The sequence below is a fragment of the Leptinotarsa decemlineata genome, unplaced genomic scaffold, assembly GCF_025532065.1.
Source record: "Leptinotarsa decemlineata unplaced genomic scaffold, Ldec_3_MD MMD2_tig00002974_RagTag_RagTag, whole genome shotgun sequence".
In the NCBI taxonomy this organism is placed as follows: domain Eukaryota; kingdom Metazoa; phylum Arthropoda; class Insecta; order Coleoptera; family Chrysomelidae; genus Leptinotarsa; species Leptinotarsa decemlineata.
Genome location: NW_027412578.1, coordinates 4,056,928 through 4,077,431, shown reverse-complemented (window position 1 = coordinate 4,077,431; position 20,504 = coordinate 4,056,928). Strand labels below are relative to the sequence as shown.

At 35.7% G+C, this 20,504-nt stretch overlaps 2 protein-coding genes across 2 annotated transcripts in view; one reads left to right on the top strand and one right to left on the bottom strand.

Annotated features, from left to right (window-relative positions):
- The window catches only part of Eip74EF (Ecdysone-induced protein E74), a 569,772-nt gene that overhangs the window by 348,644 nt on the left and 200,624 nt on the right, over window positions 1-20,504 (bottom strand).
- The window catches only part of Lsm11 (U6 snRNA-associated Sm-like protein LSm11), a 44,577-nt gene that overhangs the window by 13,994 nt on the left and 10,079 nt on the right, over window positions 1-20,504 (top strand). Inside the window, exon 2 of the mRNA XM_074177300.1 lies at window positions 3,764-3,882. Coding sequence (XP_074033401.1) covers window positions 3,764-3,882 — 119 coding nt within the window. The remainder of the gene's footprint in view (window positions 1-3,763; window positions 3,883-20,504) is intronic.

Below are 20,504 nucleotides of genomic sequence, written 5' to 3'. Positions count from 1 at the left end.
GACCCTTAATTATTGTTCTAAATTTTTTGTATTTCATTTTTATATTATGTCGATGAATAAAGACGATTATTATTATTATTATTATTATATCGAAGTATGTACTTATAGTATTAACATTGAAAGCATGAGCCTATAACTCCTCAAAGGTGCGATTTATTTCAATTTTTTTCGTAGAAAAGAATATACGCCTATTCACTTACAGGAGATTTTGGTGTAATTGGTAATATTCATGAATCGTTGCATCCATACCATTTGTATGTGTGTCTGCAGTTTGCTGTGTAATGTCCACTGCAAGTAGTCCAATTATGATTTGAAAGTACATAGAGGTTCTGTATCTGTAGAGTAGGGATGGTGAGTGTAAGCACTTAGGCCACATGTGACCCATTGTACATCCTCCCGAAGAGTTATCCTCCTAGGTCATTGTCCATCCTGTCCTTTCCAGGAAGGTGGCCAGATCACTGGGAGACATCTCCTTCATATCGGCAGGTGTACGCCATGACTCGCCCAACACACACTCACGATAACTCCGGGCATTCGCCTAGGACATGCCTGAAAGTCTCATCTTTCTGTTCACATATCTTGCATAGAGGTGTGTCCACTAGCCCCATATTATGGAGGTATTTCCTTAGTTGACAGTGGCCAGTCAGAAATCCTACTGTTACGCGTAGACTTTTCCTGGTCATCGCCAGATATTTCTTCGACGCCAGCTTTCCAGGGCCACCCAGGGTGATCCTGGCAAGACTGCATCCTTTGATTCTATCCCATCTCTTCAGGGATTGAGCATGGATGAAACATTTGGCTAGTTCCGCAATTGTCGAAGTCATCGAGCCGTAGGTGCCACTGGGTCCTAAAATTCTTAGTCCAGCCGCTTCCTTGGTAAAGAGTCGGCAATGCGATTATTATGTTTTTTTCCAGAAATGTCTTTCCTGGTTATTTAAATCGTGGCGATTGAGATACCAGCCAGTTCTGTTTGGACCACGCTGGTATTTCTTCCCATTCCCCACTTAATCCTTAGGCTTAGTGATCTGGAGTACACTCCACATCCTGAGCCTTCTTTGGTTTTTGAGCCGTCTGTATATATGCGTATTGCATTTGTAGCATCTGACTTTGTGTTCTGTTTTATTTGTATTTTGTAGGGTTTATTATACACAAACCTGGGTTCAATTGCATCACTGGTTGCCTGCAGTAGAGGTGTCGCAGTAAGTGCTTCGCGCCATAGGTCCAGCCTCAATTGACCCATTCCTACTTCGAGGTTTACACCAGTCGTGTGCAATCGTACCATGGCCATTAACGCAACCTCTTTAACGTACACATCCAGAGGGGTCAGACCCGTAATTAATTACATTGCCGTGGTTGGTACATACAGGTACATAGAGATTAAAAACGAAAATGTTCAGACTCTGTGCTGCCTAACTGCTCATATTTAAAATTTCCAGAGGAAAATCGACAGTAACTTTCAATGCCCCTCTAAATCTGTCAATTGGAGGAATTATCTTCAAATGCAAAATTTGAAGAAACTTGCGTATTGATATGTATTTCTTTGCATTTCAAATACGTTGGTTTTTTTGTCTCCATCCAGTTTTTTCTCTTGTGAAGAGATCCAAGCATTTTTTTGTGGTATCGGATGAGACAAATCCCAGAAGGGATAGAAGGTAACCGATCAGTAATCTCACATTTAATTCGAATCTCTTGCGCTTTTTGGTAATAAAACGTCTTGTTGTGCATTACCAATGAATCTGGAATCAAAATTTTGGATTTGATTCTTTATAGAAAAAACATATTCACCTATCTATCCAATGAATCTCCCAATCACTTCTGCGACAGCTTTGACTAGACCACCCTTCGTACTAGAGGTACCGACAATTGAAATACCTTCAAACTTGTCTCAATTCTATCAACACTGTCAAAACTAAATGAGAAATTGGTAAAACTTAGATTGGCCAGTTTTTTGAAGAGATAAACATTTTTAACTGCTGAATAATTTGGTTTTCGATTAACGAAACCACCACTGATGTCATTTTCGAAGAGAATTATGGAATCATGATTGATATGGAGAAAGCTGCATCAATGTTTGTTGTCCTTTTCAAGACTTTTCACTGAGTGAAAGCTCTGTCACTATGGATTTCGAGGTACAGCTCCTAATAGGTTGGGGTCATATCATGCAGGTTAAAATTAAAGAGTCACAGTGGAAAGAGTCGCAGTGGGTGGAAATCCATCTGGAACTGAAGCAATTATGCGTGATGTCTGTCAGGGGTCCTTCTATTCATTAATGATATAGTGAGTATCAATATTTCTGGACCATTCACATTGTTTGCAGATAATGCAGATGACGCACAATGAAGATCATGCTCCTTTAGAAGAGCAACTTTTGTATAATCATGGTTTGTCTTTATCAGAATGTCATAATTGAAGGCTGCTCCTATTTTCCTCAACTGTCATCAAATTCTTCATAATCTGGGACATTGAAAGATTTTTTCAATTGAACTTTTTTGGAAAATGTTCGACTGACTTGGTCCGCTTGATTCCTTCTAGGGTGAGGTACGTCAGCATTATGAAGAGAGTTAGAACTACTAATCGCTTCGAGGTATTCTGTTAACCTGACATTCCACAAATTAGGGAGCCTTGGAGCTCCCATTTTTTCAAATTGAATTGCCCGTCGAAAACCAATTTCAGTGATAGGGTGACCACATTATTGCAAACATCATCGATTATTAATAGTACAAGTAGTTGAGAGTTCAGCAATTGCAACCAAGTATTAATGATGGTCAAATATTCATGAATTAACCATAATGGTGGTCTAGCTTCGTATATTGGAGTTATAATAACCATTACGGTGGAAAGGTGGTATCAAATGCAAAACGGCGACAAGATGAAAGACCGTATGCAAGTTTATCCCATTGATAACTACTGTGCATCGTAAAGTTCATTGAAGCGGTACTAGAGAAACAATTAGAGTGCATGATACATGATGTAGTTCTGTATGATTATTAATTTTTTTCGCCCACTTAATGGCAGCCTTCCTGTTGATCGAAACATGTGATTGAGAGGATTTATTGAATAATAGCCAGGCTGACCGAGTTGGTAGATACGCCGTATTGCCATCTGGAAGAGATACTACAGTGGGATTCATGATTATCAAGTTAGAACAATTATAGTGATGTTTTATATACTTCTATAGACGAGCAACATCTTCGTAATATTCTGAGGAGCTTGGGCAAAATTATTTTCGGGAAAGGATAAAAGAGATTTGAAACCGTCTCGTCAGTAGATCAAGTTGTTTAAGAATCATATTAATTATCTGAGTAGTGAAAGCAAACATATATGTACATACATTCATTTACTAATTTACCAATTCATTTACTAATCTAACTGACTTGATATAAATGTACTTTTGTATATAACATAGTTGAATAAATATTCTATTCTATTATATTCTAATTTTCGTTCTATTGCTGATAACTGAACAAAAAAAAATACTCGGTCGGAATACAACCCAATAAAACAATTAGCTTGCTCATAAACTGAACCAAGAATTTTGTGGAGCTGTTTATATATAAACAAGTTTATATATAATAGAAAACGGCAATTTGTTTTTGCCGCACACTTGATGACATCCACCTCATTACTCAGTTACTATTTTGATTGAGGAGAGCAAGTGCTCAGCACATTGTAAATCATTTTGAGTAAATCAAAATGACCATATGAATTCCTTCCAAAACAACTAGACAGTGTACTTTACATCAAAATATATTTTTCCTTTCAGTGCCAATTAAATCAACCGTTCCAAAAAAACGAACCGTAAATCTGTTCACAAGAATGGAAGAAGCAAAAGGTGTTTACACTGTACTGAAAAAGTGCATGGAGGAAAAGATTAGGATAAAGGTGAGTTTTCTATATTACATTGTTTTAAAAATTTCATTTAGTTTCATCTGTCCCGGTTCTGTAATCAAATCTTGCAAGATGAGTTGGACCCACATCCTACATTTGGTTCTCATGACAATGCACGATTACCCAAACGTCGCCATTTGAATTCGATATGGCAATTTGAATTCAATATGGCGGACGTTTATGATTTATCTTTTCCGAGTAACCTACATGATATAGGCATCAAAGGAATGGCTTTGCTGAAAAGAACATGTAAGCATAAAATGACGTCACTCTAAATCCAATATGGTGGACTCTAAAAAATGGTGGACTATGTTTATTCATGCTCGTCTATGGACATCAAATGAAAGTGTTCGTTGAAAAAATACGAAATAAAAGATGCCACTTTTAGTATAATATGGTGGACTCCTAAAGATGGTGGACTATGGTTTGGATGATATGGATATCAAATGATAATCCATTTGAAACATTTGTCGCATGTTACTTCCTATATATGAAAAGCTGAAATCAATTTCATTTGGTCGGGATGACCACCGACAAACCGATTTCGGAGTACTAGCTCCTCGAGAGGAGCTAGTACTCGGGAGGATTTAGGACGGACTGAACCCGAACACAAAAATTCCAACTAGTCATAAGCTCTGGCTGCAATTGATTCAGTAGGATGTACCACTGCGCCACCTGCAGACAAAGTCCGGAAGCAACTCCACAATCACATACTCCGGAGTAAAAGTCAGAATTCAGATATGTATATAGTATTGTTTTGAAAATAAGTAGGTACATACCGGCCTATAAAATGTTGATGAATGTTGGCAAATTGACACACCAATATGTATCCTGTTATACATATTTCCAACACTGTTGCGCGCCTAAACAGAAACCAGTTGCCTGTACAAACTTAGTTTTGGAGCAAAAATTGAACTGAACACTGCTGCTGGTGCTAGTGCTGTTTTAGCTACCATGCCCAAAAAGATGGTGGCAGATACAGTTTTTAACGAATGGCACAAGCCCTGGCAACATCTCGATATGAGATTTACTTTTGAACGATGGTAGTTCGTTTCGCAATTTTAATCTCCCACAATGCGAGAGCCGTATTTAACATTTCAATTAGCTCTATCACCAGCTCTTTGGTCCATATCATATTTGCTGCTGAATAGAATTACAAGGAACCATATTCTGAAGTTCTGTATCTATAGAGTAGGGAGGGTGAGTGTAGGCCACATGCGACCCATTGTACATCCTCCCGAGGAATTGTCCTCCTAGGTCATCGTCCATCCTGTCCTTTCCAGGAAGGTGGACAGGTCATTGGGAGACATTGGGAGACATCGGCAGGTGTGGGCCAAGACTCGCCGAACACATACTCTCTTATTGACGATAACTCCGGACACTCGCATAAGACATGCTTGACAGTTTCATCTTCCTGTTCACACATTCTGCATATAATTGACAGAGGCCAGTCAGAAATCCTACTGTTAAGCGTAGATTTTTCCTGGTCATCGCCAGATATTTCTTTGGCGCCAGCTATCCAGGGTCGCCCAGGGTAATCCTGGCAAGGTTGCATCTTTTGATTTCATCCCATCTCTTTAAGGATTGAGCATGGGTGTGATGTTTGGCTGATTCCGCAATTGTCGAAGTCATCAGGCCGTAGGTGCCACTGGGTCCTAAATGCTTAGTCCAGCCGCTTCCTTGGCTAAAAAATCGACAATGCGATTACCTTTACTCCTGTCGTGGCCTTTAACCCACCTCATGATACTGTTATTATCTACCGAGGCTTTGGCTAAATCTTAGTGGCACTCTAGTACTAGCCTTGAAGTAACACGAAGATTGTGATGAAAAGGCTCACTAACGACACCACTTGTACATACTAAGCGATGTTTTTCAAGTGGAATGGAAAATATGGATAAAAGCAGCAGGCAACAAGTTTCTTTCATCCTATGCAGTTCGATATTGATCAACTAGTTGCTAGTTGACGGAATACACGTTGACAACAAAATTGACTTATTTTAGTGAAGCTAAATGGTATGAAAAACATAATTTGGAGTATATTTTATAATATGTATTGCCGTGGATATTTTTTCCTAATAAATATTAGAGACTAGGGCCACAGAACGAATGTTTGTAGTTGGCTATGACTTTGAATTATCACAGTTAATTTCATAATAATTGTATACGTTTACAATTTCAATCTAAGTTTTCATCAATATGGCAAAAATTGACTAGTGCTATTATCATTCTGGTATGGAAAAGTGATATACTAATACCATATTTCCTTTTTTTAAGTCGGAATTAGCATGATTTGATGATTCAGGTTCAATATGTGATACTTTTTGGGCATGGTTAAAAGGAAGAGCAGCTTCTGATTGCATAATTCTAATTACAGAACCTGAATTCGTGTATATTATCCATACTTGGTCAATTAAATCAATTATTATGATCAATAATAATAATTAATAAGTTTTGTAACATATTTTGAGTATAACCATTTTTGTATGACTCATTTGCCTTGTGAGCAGTAGCTCTCACGCCATATCGTTCCAATTTCTCTAGATTTCGAAACGAAAAGTTATGCTCCTTTATATAACATCCAATACCAACGTTCGAATTTTTAGACGAATTTCATAAGAGCGCGAATACGCAGTTTATCGCAACTAGTGCCACGGCCAATGTTAGTAGGTGATTGCCGAATTTTACCCAACTATCTAGGCGAATGTCGAAGGAAGCCCAAACTTGACCCCATTTCTGCCAATCTGAACGGAAAAGGTCACCGTAACAAGGTATCGACAGTCAATCGTTTCGTAACATGTTACTAAATCTTCAATGAGTACCCACATTGTGAGAACTCTTGAACGTTCAATTTCCAATCCGATTTGCATTTCATTGGTAGCGTGGGTGTCAAAAACAGTTAGTGTTGATACTGATAATAATAATATTAATACGTCTTTATTCACCGTAAAAAGTACAATTAAAACAGACAAAAAGGGAAAAAGAAAATAACTTTCAGTATAACGGTGAATAGGTGGAGTATCAGGCAAAGCTGTTTTTCAAATTAACCTGGAAACAGCAGTAATTGAACAATAACAAAAAAAATTGAGTTAACAGTGATACTGTGATGACAAGATCATAAAATTAGTTTATGCTACCGCTGTAGAAAATTCTTTTTTGTATTACCAAGGTTGGGAACGGACATGTCTTGAGTCTTTTTAATTGTATAAAATCGAAACTCACAGGGCCCATTATACGAGAAGCAGCAGGTGAAGATTGAAGATTCGTGTTTGGGGATGACTAAAACTGACCTGTTCTGTGTGGTGAAACTATTAATTGTTGAGAATATTTCAACCTTCTTCAGTAACTAATCAAAACTTTATGTGCGTTGGCGAGTAGATGCAGTCTAAGTTTCTCCTGATTCTTGCATGGCTGAGGATATATGGTCATATTTCCTGATACCAAACGAGAAACGTAGACGGCTATTCTGTCGAAGAGCCTCCGATTATCTCAAAGCAGGTCCATAAATACTGTCGCAATAAATAAGAAATTTTTGACATGATCAGTCGCATAGTTTCAAGTTTGTGTTCAGCATATCACGATTTGGGAACAGTTGCCTGAGGACGTTGCAAGAAGTTTGGTTCAGATAGCTGACATGCTTAGTGAAGCGAAGTTCTGGATCAAACCACAATCCTACATTTTTCATCTCGGTCACGTAGGGAAGTATTTCATTTTCGAAGGGGACGTGAAAAGTGGAGGTGTTGAGCTCTCTGTTCTTCGTAGGTTATTATTGCAGATTTGATAACAATTTATTCTTTAAAAAAATATAATGTATAAATGTTGAATGATAGTCATTTGGAGGGTGATGTTGTCAATAACGGAAATTTTTAAATTCCCCGAGGTAGGAGAGTCCGATTGTCAGATTTGTTTTATTATATTGGTATACAAGCTTATGAAGTATGATAAAATTTTCAGCTCTATTCATTGTCTACTTTGTCTGCGATAGCCGCTAAAGTTGGATCAAATAGATCAAAGAATGTGTATGAAATTTTGCATAAATATGAAATAAAGTGTAACGAAGTATTTGATAAGTTAACAAAGGCCTTCAGTGAGTCTGCTTTGCGTTTTCAAGATGGTGAAGACGTTGAAGATGACCAATGCCCCGGATGTTTCAGCACATCAACAACTGATGAAACCGCGGGAAACGATTACCGTATCACAATAAGAGAAATTGCGGATGATGTTGGCGTATTAGTTAGCTCATGTCATGAGTATGAAACGCGTGGCAGCAAAATTTGATCCAAATTTGTTGAACAAAACCAGCAGCGAAAGGAAGTTGGTCAGGAGTCACTGAATGAAGTAGTATTACTAAAACGTGTTAAGCTCATGGCCCACTTGTCCGGCACAGCACAATGAAAATGAATGGAGCAGCGCCTACTACCCCGGCACGGCACAGCCAAGACCGTCCGCCACCGGAAAGGATTCGCCGATTGGAAATGCTGGAAAAATTTCTCCTCGTCTTCTGTCAGATCGTTGAAAAGATGATGAAACTCTCCCAGATTTGTCCTCTTTTGATAAATGGGATGGACCGACAACATTCTTTTTTGTCACTATTTCCCTTGAAATCGAATAAACAGCACCTTCATTATGCTGGTTGTAACTGGACAAGTGGCCGATGCCACTACCCGTCGCCATCAGGGACGGACAGCGCCGTGCTGTGCTGTGCTGGACAAGTGAGCGACAACCTTTATAACAGGTGACTAAAGGTATGTTTACGAAAATGACGTCAAAAATGAGGCTCATTCATCCCAGTGGAGACATTCTGGCTCGTCAACACCAAAAAAGGCTCGACAAGTGCAGCTAAACGTATGCTCGCTGATCTTTGCCATAGTGCATGATGCATCATGAATTTTTGCCACGAGATCAAACGGTCAATGCAGAGGACTACCTACAAGTTCACGATTTGCGTGACACATCTCGAAAAAACGCCTGGTTTCATGGTTTTCGTACTATGATAATTCACCCGTTCACACTGTTTTGCTTGTTCGTGAATTTTTGGCCAAAAACAATACTGTACCGATGCCCCAGCCTTTATAGTCGCCATACATGGCTTCAAGTGACTTTTTCTATATCCGAAATCAAAGAGAACATCAAAGGGCCGTAGTTTTACAAGCATAGATGATTCCACAAGAGTATCGTAAAGAAGAACTAAAGGGTATCCCAAAGATGGATTTCGAGAAGTGTTTCGAGGATTGAAAGAGGCGCTGACACAAGGGCATCTAATGGGGACTATTTTGAAGGCGACAACATTTATGTAGGCGAATAAATAAATATTTTCTTGGAAAAATAAAAATTCCTAGTATTTCCTGAACATAGTATACATACATGCTGACTTCTGCATGCCTCAATCAACGAACTGAGGTTTGCTGTTTTCTATTTGCTGTTTTCTGTGACCTGAGCAGAACATTTGACTGCGACAAACACAATATTTTCATATGTTCTTGATATTTAAGGAGTTAGAATGGGTTGATTCATTCATAATTCGTTAACTTGTATATAATCCATCGTGATATAGGATTTCTGCAAGAATCCGATTGCGGAGAGTGCAACCTTCATAAAGTATGCCGATAGTACATCGATAATTATCAGTAAAAAAACTGATTATACTGAAATTACACGAGTTATGTAACAAAAATTCGTGTAATCTGTCCACCTGGCGTAGCACAAACTCTTTGTATTTTAACATTTAGAAAATATATATGATACGGTTTTATAATCTTCCAAAAATATGCAGTAAATTCGAAACAAAATTATATCCAACCTTATATACTGGAGTCTATAACATTTTTGGGGGTCTTTAATGATGACCATCTCAGCTGAAAAAACCGTTGGCAATTTCATAGTCACAAAACTAAACTTAATTTGTCATGTACTTGAGAACGGACTCTTAGTCATGAATAATAAAAGTCCATCATGCTCAAGTCGAATCATGTTTGAAATATGTCATGTGTTTATGAGGTGCATCAGTTTATGTACCTGATGTTGCTCACGAAAGATTTTTCACATCATAGCCAATATTACCTTCTGGATCTAATACAGATATTTTTAAAACGAATAAACAATTTTTACAAACATTTTTTATGTCTAGACTCGTTTCGCTAACAGCGCTAGCTTCCTCGGATTCCTCATTCACTTCTATACTGAATAAAAAAATGAAAAAAATATGGTTTTTCCGAATAAATTCAGATTTTTTAATTTTTAATAACTTGCACTAACTTTTTTCTTGAATATGGCAATAATGAACCTTGAAATAACATGTTTTCATCATTTTTTTCTATTTACCCAGAAATTTTTGTTGGATAGATTTATAGTAAAAACCTCCTTCCTCCACGACATACAAAAAATCTTGTGGAATATTCCACAAGAAAATTTTTTCCTGTGAAAAAAACCGCTGAATTAATTTTCCTGTATACGTGTTACAATTGACTTCCTAAATACATATTTTGTGTTTAGGTTTTTATAGGTTAGCCTTAGTAATGTTTTTGTTCACTGCACATATATCATTTATGAATTCGCTATTAATTTTTATTATTCATTTATGTAGGTAGATATTATAGCCTATATAAAATTTTTGCTGTTGCGAACTGTTTGTGTTTTCATAAGTTTAATTTATGAATATTTACGTTGGACGTTCACATAATGTATGTGAACTCTCAGTTATAAATAAACTATCTCCTTTTTTTTTAATTTCCTGATGAGTTATGTCAGTTATTTGATTGGGCGACTTTTTGTCACAGAAACTAATGATTTGATTCAAATCACGATTGAAATTGAAAAAAAAAAACAATTGATTTAAATTGTCGCATCCTTGCGAAATGCAGTTGTAGTTGATTACTTTTACATAAAACTATGTGATTTTATATCATTATATTGAAATTATTGATGAAACGTCGTATTTTTTCTGAAATGAAAAATTTTTGAAATAAAAGCAGTGCGGTTTTTCTTCCTTTTGATGAAAAACAGTACACTTTCTTTTGGGTACAACGGAGACATGAGTATACAAATGAAGCATTAAAATGTAACCCTGGAAATTGAAGCAATACAAGTTAATAAAACAAACCTTAACACTCTCACATTTTTCTCAAACAATGTACATCGATATCAGTTAAAATCCTTGATAATTTTCCGACGCACACATGGACGGCCGACTTTTTCATTATTTTAGATAACTTTTTGACCTGTCTAAAGGTTCTATGTTGTTCATGAATGTAAAACAATTCAGATAACGAATCAAATCACTTCTATGTTTGAAGGAACTTCACGCATTGATTTCGAATACGTTGCTGTATAACTGTCATTGAGATAACTTTATTTTCGAACAATCGATGTTATGCAGGTAAAACTAATGATAGACACGAACTAAACAATGACGCATTTTGAAATTAGTAGAATTACTAATAGAACAAATATTTTAAATGGAGATAAATATGTACATGAAACTGCTAAAAATTAAAACACAAAAGATATAAAACATTTTGATAAGTAAAGTTGAAACGAATCTATGGGAAACACTTTTCCCACACAAAAACAAGGAAATGACTTCAAGTCATCTCTTGACGATGATGATGATGCCAATAGAGATAGTATTTTGTTCTGGTGTGGAAAATGTACTTTCAATATAAAAAGTGCCGATGAATGAGATAATGGTTGTGTTCAGGTGTGTAAAATAATCCTTCTGAAATAAAATTATTAATAGGTGAATTAATTTACAAAAATAGCGAAATATACTCCTTGACATTCATCAGCGTAAACAATTATTCATTTACTGTCAGTGTATTCCTTTAGTTCAATGTTGCATTTGAGGTGAAGCCATTATAAAATGATTCATTCTCAGCTAAGACTATCGGGGTGAATCGGTGGCAGTTTTCTTTTGGCATACTGTTAGGGTCAGCAAAACTGTCATCCTCCTGCAGTATCCCCCTTACATGATTCCCTTCCTTCCTTCAACCCCGCTTTCGCATGTGGGAGGATGGTTGTATTGTCTAGATGTAAATAAGATTTTTTCTTATTGTAGAATGTGTTGATTAAGAACAGAACAACAACACATAATTAGTATCAATTCAATTTCGAAAATTTACAAACTGACAGCGTCATACCAATTTAATTGTCACTATCGCTAATAGCGACCTACTAGATAGATTAGTTTCGTATTTTCGCATTTATGACGATGTATCTCTGTAGTTATTCGTAAAATAATTTTTTGCTGCGAACTGGTTTATTTTGGGCATAAAACCCAAGAGACATTTTTTGTTTAGAATGAAACAGGCTATCGGAAACACATTTTCAAACGGTAAACAAAAAATAATAAGACAAAAAGTTACATTGGAAATAAATTTTAGGGGTTGCGTTTTCCACCCCTTACAACCATGGGGTAAACCAAATAAATTATTGGCTAAGTGTCTTTTGGGTAGTACAAAACGTCAGGTTTGTAACTTTTTCAGTACTTGTGAAAAAAATTGTTATACAAATTTTATGTACCCCCTTTAAGGGGCTGCATCTTAACAAGGGATGCTCCAATGAAGTTTTCGATGAGGAATCACCTCCTTAAATGTTTTACACTTATTCAGTTACATCCTGTATATTAACGTAACCTCTACCTACAGGACCAAGACAAGAGTGGACAAATTTGCACTAGAGTTGTAAAACGCTGACATTTCGAGCGGTGGTTAATTTTAAATTCATTACTGGTTCTGAACCGAGTTTTACCGATTTCTCTCATATATGATCTATACGCTGTCTGTTCAAAAAATGAGGCGAATTTTCATTATACCTACTGGTTATCATCCCATTACATAATATACATAGAGTGAAGTAATAATACAGCAATTTCTATTTTGTTCCCATCAAATATTTTGTCTCCTCAGATATAGTATACTTGTGCCAGTTTTTTTCAATCTTAAAAGCAGTTCTGATATGCACTTTTTGTTATGTCCTTGAACTCTCTCAGCGATTCGGCGTCACAAAACGCCGTCCTTTCGTGGGTATCTTTGGAATAGGAAAAAGTTGTATGGAAACAAATCTGTTGAATATGGTGGCTGAGGCATGATTACGATGTTGTTTTTGGTCAAAAAATTACGAAGAAGCAATGACGTTTTATTCGTATTGATTGAAATTCTGCGCAAGTGGCGCATAATAACATTTTTCAGTATCTGCCACTGTTAGCGTTTCGAGTGAATAACGATCTACACACTCAGAATAGTTTGCAAGTGAACGTTGTCAAAATACACAAGCATGAACACGTTATAGAAAAAATCTTCCAAACAAGACCGAATATAAGTTCGAGTCATTAGTAAATTGACTCGATCATTCATCCATTCATTGAAGTTACCATTCGACTCGGTCTATTGGTCCGAGACAAACAAATCCCAATTGATTGTGTACACCTCTCTGGAAAAATCAGAGATTTGAATTTAATTACAAAATCTCCATACAAAGCGAAGAAGTCTTGACTAATGAGAAATAAAAATCCACGTTAATCTGTCAAATATTTTCAAAAAAACATCGCGTGTGTGTGTACAGACACAACTATATCCTGTGGTCAACAATGTAATAGTGGTAAACACCTGACCAGAGAAAAAGCGTACGCTTCTGGGCGAATGGCAATTGATCATTTCGCATTTCAAGCACATTACAATTAATTCTGAAACTTTCTCCATCGAAAGTGAATGTACGATTATCCATTTGGCATCTCTACGCGACCGGAGTTTTATTGTTGTAAATAACTGAATATCTTATCAAGCAGTCATCGATCAACTCACACACAGGATAAATGTATTCATAAATAAAAAAGTATATAGAATAGAAAGAAAATATCTATTAGATAGATTCGAATGGCACTCATTACGATTTTTTAAACGAGCAACTACTAGTCACAGAATTTAGTTCGGGTTATAAGTAATACCCTCACACACGTTCTTTTTTACCCAGAAAAGTCTCTGAAAAAATTAACGTGAATAATTACTCATTGAAAAGCGATAAAAAAATCAAATAATTTTTTAAAAGCTTCGATCTGAGCGATATCAAGGATTCTGTCATCTAACGCAAGCAGTAGTGTTTCTAATAATATATTCAATGCAAACTATTATAAAAACCCTACCTGTAACCAAATACAGCCTCGTCAATGGCAACCAGTGTGGCTATTAAAAAAATCTTGGATGACCTCTGTCGATTCAGAATTTAAATAGTTATTTCTCAACAAGGAAAACAGAGGCAGAAGGTTAGTGGATTGCTTACGACAGTCGACCAGGTCGATAGTGAACGCGTACTTATAGTGCAGTCAAATGAAGATTCAAGTCGTTCAGGACTTTACTAGCCATTTTAGGAATTTTTCCACACCAATTATTGTATTCATCTACAACACAGTTTTCGAAATCAAGGTCCAGGCTTCTTTGTAGATTTTAGTTTAAGACGTGCTTGGTTTACAATTCATTGAATTTTTAGCACATTCTCTGTTGTAGGCCCCTTTTCACAACATATACCTAATAATATGTAGATCATTTATCGAATCTCTTCAGCAGCGACCATTTAAATTGACTAATGTGGCAGAGTAGTTCAAAAACAAAGCATCTGATATTCAACTCCAAACTCCATAAATAAAATTTTTATTCCAGATGCGTTCCCTTAACACCGTAGTTTCATCGGTAGTAATAGTACACACACATATACAACAGTAGTAGTTAACTCACTTAACCGGTTACTGGTAAATGGAATAACAGGTACAATTTCAAAAACCATTACAATCTCAATTTTTGGACAGCAGGCAAATTTTAAATTATGGCATTAAAAAAAAGGTTTAGCGATGTTGAGCGGTCCACCTCTTGTTAGTCGTTCAACAGAGAATTTGAATGTTTGCCAGCATCAATTAATGTCCTTTATTTTCAGTATGAATGATTTTGTAATTAATGTTGAAATCGTGATTGTTCTCTAAAAGGTGGCACCTATTGGTGGAATTGGTCTTCTTCAGTTCAAAACTTCTTTTATCTTCGGGGATCTTCGTTTTAAAATTCCTTGAAGTCCTTCCTTCACGATCCGCATGTTAGTTTGGACACCCGATATGTTATACTTGTTTTTGAGTGACTTGTTGGTTTTTATATGTCTACCCAAGGAGTTACACGATTTTATTAGCTTCACCTGTATGTATGTATGTTTGTTTGTTTGTAACTCTCAAGCTCAGGATCTGTATTTCACAGAATTATCTATATTATTGCTTGATCTATTCGCGGGCAGATGGCGCTGTAACCTCCTTGATATAACGACATGATTGCTTGATCTACTCCTTGATATGATTCGAACTCACTTCACATGTATCTTTTCATTTGAAAAAAGTATTTTTTTTTATTAACACGCGCGCCTGCTGCCATATTTGTAACCCTCCTTTGCGCGCCTGCTGCCTTGGGCTTGGTAGCTGATTTTTAGGCTCCCTCACCTGAATCGGAAAATATCAATGGTCATTTTTATAAACAGTATACAGCTGATTGATCCCAAAGTTTAGATAAAATAAATATAGTTCAAACAGACTAAAAAACACGATTTCATAGCATATGAAACTAAAAAATGAAAAATAAATATAGTTTAAAAAACTAAAAAACACGCTTTTAAAGAACATCGAACTAAAAAGTTAAAAATATTTTTTAATAAATAAGCTCAAAACAATAACGAACGAAAAATACTAGTATTATTGTAAAAAAAGCGTGGGCATTTTGTGCCATATTTTTGTATATCAAGCGCCCGTCGCTTTTTTTATAATAATACTAGTATTTTTCGTTCGTTATTGTTTTAAGCAAATTAAAAAAAATATTTTTAACTGTTTAGTTCGATGTTCTTTAAGAGCGTGTATTTTAGTTTTTAAACTATATTCATTTCATCTGATATTTTTCCAGTACTATGTGAATAACTTGAAGGTGTCAATATTATATTTATCAATATCCACAGAAGTATTTTACATACTTGTTTGTGGAATTACAATATAGACAATTATGAATAAATAGAAATAAAACTAAGTGTAGAATAAATTTGCATTAAATAAAATTATACCTAATTGAATTATATTATGTAGTATAGATGAACGTGAGTATATATACATACATTTCAGACATGTTATAGCTAGTGAATAATGAGTATCTATATTATAGGCTATTATTAATCATTGTGATTTGAGAAATGGGGTAGATAAATACAAGCATATGACAATATATTCGGACAGTGGTTTAACCTCTGATCAGTTTATGAATATCTATTCTTCGATTTCTCTTCACAAATTATATTGTTTTTAAAGAGTTTCTAATGAATTTCATATGTAATTTTTTTTGGTAAATAATTGATTATGGAAGATTTCATAGAAGTAATTTTCCTATGTGGAATCCAAGTCAAACTGCCAAATATATTTAACGGTTTATCTTTTCACTGACATGATCAACCATGCAAATGTTGAAATTGTTGAATCTATTCAAAAAACAAAAAGTTATTAAATGCTGAATGTATTTTTCTTTCCAACTCAACTATCAATCCTTGTGACAAATGAATTCACTGAACTATGCCAAGAATCGTGCAGCTATGAATCTGGCCGACTGTTCTTCATGGTCAACGCCATGGCTAAAACTATCACGGCTATGAGTGATTAATGTTTTCTGCGATCGGTGCTCAATTCAATCTAGCCTTTCTCTAGTCCTCACCAATCGGCCGTTTTTCATTCACGTGATTTGAGAACATCGTCCAAAGGGATTGTCCTGAGATAAAGACAAGAGTTTGAGAGTAGAGAAGTATTTCGATTTCTTTCTATGTTTAAATCTCTACGTAAAGTTGTATAAAAAGCAGTGAATATTCTACCGATGGCTGATGTAGAAGACTATGAGCTGTTAACTATAGGAACCAAAAAGGTTTTTTTTTTATCTCACTTTGTCAAATAATTTTTGTGATTAAGTCATATCCATTTCTACAATCAAATAATATTGAAAAACATTCACTGTAGGTATAGTTCAAGTGAACGATATAGTGGAACCTACCTTCCAATAGCTCCCCTTCAATATTAGATAATATTAGATAATATAAGATACTTCTTCTTAATTAGCTCTATTACCTTCTTATCAAATTTTGTTTGCAGGCTTGTTAGGCGTTCACATTCTCGAACCATCAGTCCACCCTTTCGTAACTGTGTCGTGAGTGTCATACCAAGTATTCAATTTCTTCCTTATGATTTCAGTTGTAGGAATCTCATTGCTTCTGTCACAGTCGTATATTGTTTTATCAATTATTTTATTAGATGAACATCTGGAGATTTTGGTAATCCTGTATCACATCGCGTCTTGCGTTCATAAGGTTTGTTTTTGACTATTTTACGTACATTCCCACATTCTATTCGTCACCGTAACATGACTTCGAACTTAATTTTATGACTCTTCAGCCAATCATAAAACTCGATTAGTAAAAATTATCCAATACGAACCGCCAATTCTACAGTCCACGTGGATAGTTCGCAGCCGGTTCATTTCTATGTATTGCTTTTATTTGGCCTTTGTGAGTGCCGCCAACTTTAGGTGGGCTCAATATCGTTTACTTCGACTATAGTTCAGTATTGGCAAATAATTTCAAATAACAATCACCAGTTGATTTTTTTTTCAATTAAAACTACCCAGCAACATACTCAGTTTCATCTTCAGTTACCCCCCACGAAACATAAGCAGTAACAGGTCTTGATAATGACATCTGAGATGATTTAATTAAATTTCAACAGAAATGTGAACTCAACTTTCCAATTGATCCACTACGTGAAACAAAACCAACGCATTTGCAACCTTCATAATGTACTTGATAAGTTTTACATATGCCATCGCGGACTTTCTATAGACCTATAAAAGAAGAACGATATTCAGTGAACTTTTTTGGTGAGGGGTGAACTTCTACTTCTCACGGATAATATCATCATTTTTTCAACCAATTCACACGAAACATTAACAGATTATTCACATGAACGTTCCTTTTGACTCCCTCCGTACATTCATGGAAATTGTATGAATGTTAGTGAAAGTGAGTAGGAAAAATAGTTTTTGAGTGTATCGTTATCAGACAAAGACAGACAAAAAATTCGTTTTGAAATATTTATATATCAATTTAATTCAGAAATTGAACAAAATTGCTATTCTCCAAATCTTTACATTTCAGTTCGAATGATGATATCGACTTCGCAAAATGTCAAATATGGAATTTTATTCTCGAATTTTCCGCATTTTCGGTATTAGCTACTGGTGATGAGTTTTTTTTCTATAAATTATAACTGGTAAAAAATGTCCATAAACCATAAAAATATCAAGAAAATATTCTTATTGATATTCGTGCCTCTTTTGCATTCGAAATTCTCGAAGACAAACATTTCGGTTATCTTGCCGACTCATGAATTTTACCCGCATTCGAATTCCGTATTTCAAAAACCGTATACTTTCCCATAGAGCCTTGATGGAGGTCCTAGCGAGGTTGCCGAACAAGGTTACCACGCCAAACAAACACCGCGGTCATCAAGGTATGCCTTGGCCACCACCATAATAATTGAGTAACTGTCGGCATAATGTCGAAGATAACGATATTGAAAATGCGAAAATATTTACATGTCCCACAACAAGAAACGGGTTTGTGAAATTTTTGATTGTGTATTGTCATTTGATGAGGGAAATACCAGGAAATACTCAACAGATAAATAGAATGGATCAATATTTTTACAGACAGCAAAGCTGATAAATGCGCTAGATGCGGATCATCAACTTCGTATATAGATCCTGAACCAGCTCTGGGGGTACCAAAATCATTGGTACGAAACCAGATTAGGACATGAACCAATAAGGAGCACACAGAGTACTGGAAAAAAGTACCAGGCAACAAACACAGTAGAACCTTCATTAGGGAACCGTCCGAGAAAAGAACTGAAGAACTACTTCAATATAGTAGGGATCGGCACGGAATAATTACAGGGTTACTAACCGGTCATTGTCCGCTTAGAGGACACCTGAATAAAATGGGGCTGTACAACGGAGACCTCAGATGCAGGTTATGCAACGAAGGGATAGAAACAGCTCTACACATCTTATGCGAATGTGAGGCACTGAATCACAGGAGGCAGGATATATATGGACGTACAAAATTACGCCCTGAAGAATATGACGAACATCCAACACGGAACCTGTACAAACTAGTACAGGGAATGAGACTGATAGAATGGGTGTCATGAGAAGATGGGAGAATAAACGCAATAAGCCCAAGAGGCTGCAGTGTTTTCTGGAGACTTGGACTAAATGGACAAGTCAGACAGATTCCAAGGTACAAAAAAAAAATACAACCTCAGATGTAAACAGATAAACAAAACTTAGAAAATTGAAAGAACACTAAATATCTCTATTATGCAAATACTATGAATACTAATACTAATAGATTACTACGGTGTAGTGCATCAGGAGTCCTTGCCACATGGTACAGTCAATGAAGAGTATTTTCTTGAAGTTATGTGCCACTTGCGAAAAGCAATACGAAGAAAACTCCCGGTATTGTGAAAAATCAATTCATGGCTTTTGCATCACGATAATGCAGCTGCTCACTTGCCATTGCTTGTTCTAATTTGGTTAGCCAAAAACAATACGGTAACATGCTTCATCCACCGTATTCACCAGATTTGGCCCCCTGCGACTTTTTTCTGTTCCGAAGATTGAAGAGACTCATGAAAGGAAGGCGTTTTGCAACGATTGAGGAGAAATTGCTTTGGAATTGGAACATATTCTTTGAGAAAAATGAAAATACACCTTATTTCTTTAACAGACCCCGTATAATTGAATAATTCATGTCGATGGACAGAATCGAGAGCGGCACTGACTCACTTGAGAATTAGGTACTCATTCCTGGAGGTTGCTAGAGGAGGTTTCTGTATTGAAGTCGAAACTATATGCCTTCAGCTACGAAGTATTTTTGCTTAGAGATACCAACTCGACAGATAAATTAGGTTTATACTACAAATCATAGAATCTTGCTCAGAAGACTAAACGATTACTTAAAAAAAAATTCATACTGCATGGAAGAACTATATATTTCAAAAATAGAAGAAAAAAATCAACGTGAATAGACTAAACTGTTGGCAGTTAGGGCCCTGTATTTTTAATTAAAAATAATAGTTCATTATTATATACGAGGTTAAAACGGTAAACATAATGAAATGAAAGATAATCTACTGGTTCATGAAAAATTCGATAAGGAAGATTTAAGATAACAAGAAAACAATTTTTGATTCTTACTGAACTTCATTTTCCTGAAGTCGTTATAAAGAAAATTATTTCTTTGAATTTTTTTCCATGTCGGAGATTTATTACTATTGTAAAAATATTCTTGGTTTGGTAAGCAATTTTCTCTTCCTGGTAATAATGTTTTCTCTACTGATTACACATCTGAACACTTGAAAGAGTTTGACTGTAATTTTGTTACAAATTTGTATAACAATTCAATATACTGTATTTGATAAACACATTTTCACTTAACGCCCGAGGAATGTATTTTATGCTGAAACACATGTCACGGTTTTGTAAACTAAAGTAATGGATTTTCATAAATCA